Raw genomic sequence first — 1,351 nt, forward strand, 5'->3', positions numbered from 1 at the left:
CTGGTACCCTGTCTCCCCAGCATCCTTCCTGGGGCAAAACCTGGGTCTGATCCTGGTGTGGAGAGGAACTCGAGGCCTCCTGTGAGCATTCAAGGCAGGGATGCTGAGAACAAACCCCTGCAGGGCTCATGCTGTGCATGATACACAACATCTGCCCTCTGGGAGAGCCCAGCAGGGACAGGGACAGGGACAGGGACAGGGACAGGGACAGGGACAGGGACGGGGACAAGGACAGGGACCTTCTGCTGCTCCCTGTGCTGTCCCAGCTCCCAAGGAGCGTTCCCAGGAGAGAAGAGTGCTGGTGGTACCCCAAAACACAAGCTGAGCCACTGCATCTCTGTGATGTCCCCTGACAGCTCGCCTGGGGCTGTCAAACATCATCCTGGGGTGCCCCCAGAGCCCCCCAACACTGTGGCTTGGCTGTAGTGAAGTGGAGGATCCTGGTGCCTCAGACAGGTCCTGCTCTCAGGGAGGGCAGCTCCCTGCAGTCATTGAAGGCTCACTTAGCAGCTGAGGTTATTCCAAATTAAAATACCACATTGTTTTCATGGGGAAAATGGATTAGAGGCTCAGAGAAAAATGAGTGCAGATCAGAAATCCTTATGGCAAACTCCTTCTCCCATCACTGGAGCTTTCTGCCACCAGGTAGGAGCTGGGAGAGTGCCCTTGGTGCCTGGTGTTATTTCCCTTGGCTCTCCCTCCTGATGTGACCCCAGAGCTGCTTCTCACTCAGCGTGAAGTTTTTTTTAACCCTTACACCTGCAAGGTGGCAATTTTGGGGATTCCCTGGTGACTTCTCACGGGTGCCCAGTGGATCCTGATTCTGCCCTTCAGAGCCCTCCTGCTTTTTAACCCACTTCAAAGCGGGGTAAGCAGAGAGTTTGGGGTTCTGCAGCACAGCCCCTTATCTGTATACTCAATTTTACAGGCTGTTAATGGAGAAGAGGGCGGATGACAGCCGGGACCGTGGTCATCACAGGTGGAATTTTAGCGACTGTCATTTTACTCTGTATCATCGCCGTCCTCTGCTACTGTAGGCTCCAGGTAAGGCCGGGGGTGCCTCAGCGGGGAGGGCTGATGCTGTGGCAGCTTTGGGGGTGCCAGCTGAGCCCCTCCCTTTTCAGTACTACTGCTGCAAGAAGGATGAAGACGAGGAGGACGAGGAGGAGCCCGACTTCGCCGTGCACTCGCACATCCCTCCGCTGCACTGCAACCGCAACGTAGTGCTGACCAACGGCCCCTCGCTCTACTCCTCATCCCCCTTCACCAAAAAAACAGCCCAGAGCCGGCCCAGCTGCCCCAGCTGCACTCCCTACGAGCCCCCAACCTCCTTCCTCCAAAAAACCCCCAC

General features: G+C 56.6%; 1 protein-coding gene across 1 annotated transcript in view; it reads left to right on the forward strand.

The window, feature by feature from the left end:
- The first annotated feature begins 928 nt into the window (after window positions 1-928).
- The window catches only part of FAM163B (family with sequence similarity 163 member B), a 748-nt gene continuing 325 nt past the window's right edge, over window positions 929-1,351 (forward strand). The window contains exons 1-2 of the mRNA XM_031057344.1: window positions 929-1,044; window positions 1,125-1,351. The exon at window positions 1,125-1,351 is cut by the window's right edge and continues 325 nt beyond it. Of these exons, the coding sequence (XP_030913204.1) occupies window positions 952-1,044; window positions 1,125-1,351 (320 nt within the window). The 5' untranslated portion in view covers window positions 929-951. The remainder of the gene's footprint in view (window positions 1,045-1,124) is intronic.

This window comes from Geospiza fortis, unplaced genomic scaffold (assembly GCF_000277835.1).
Source record: "Geospiza fortis unplaced genomic scaffold, GeoFor_1.0 scaffold27, whole genome shotgun sequence".
Classification (NCBI taxonomy): domain Eukaryota; kingdom Metazoa; phylum Chordata; class Aves; order Passeriformes; family Thraupidae; genus Geospiza; species Geospiza fortis.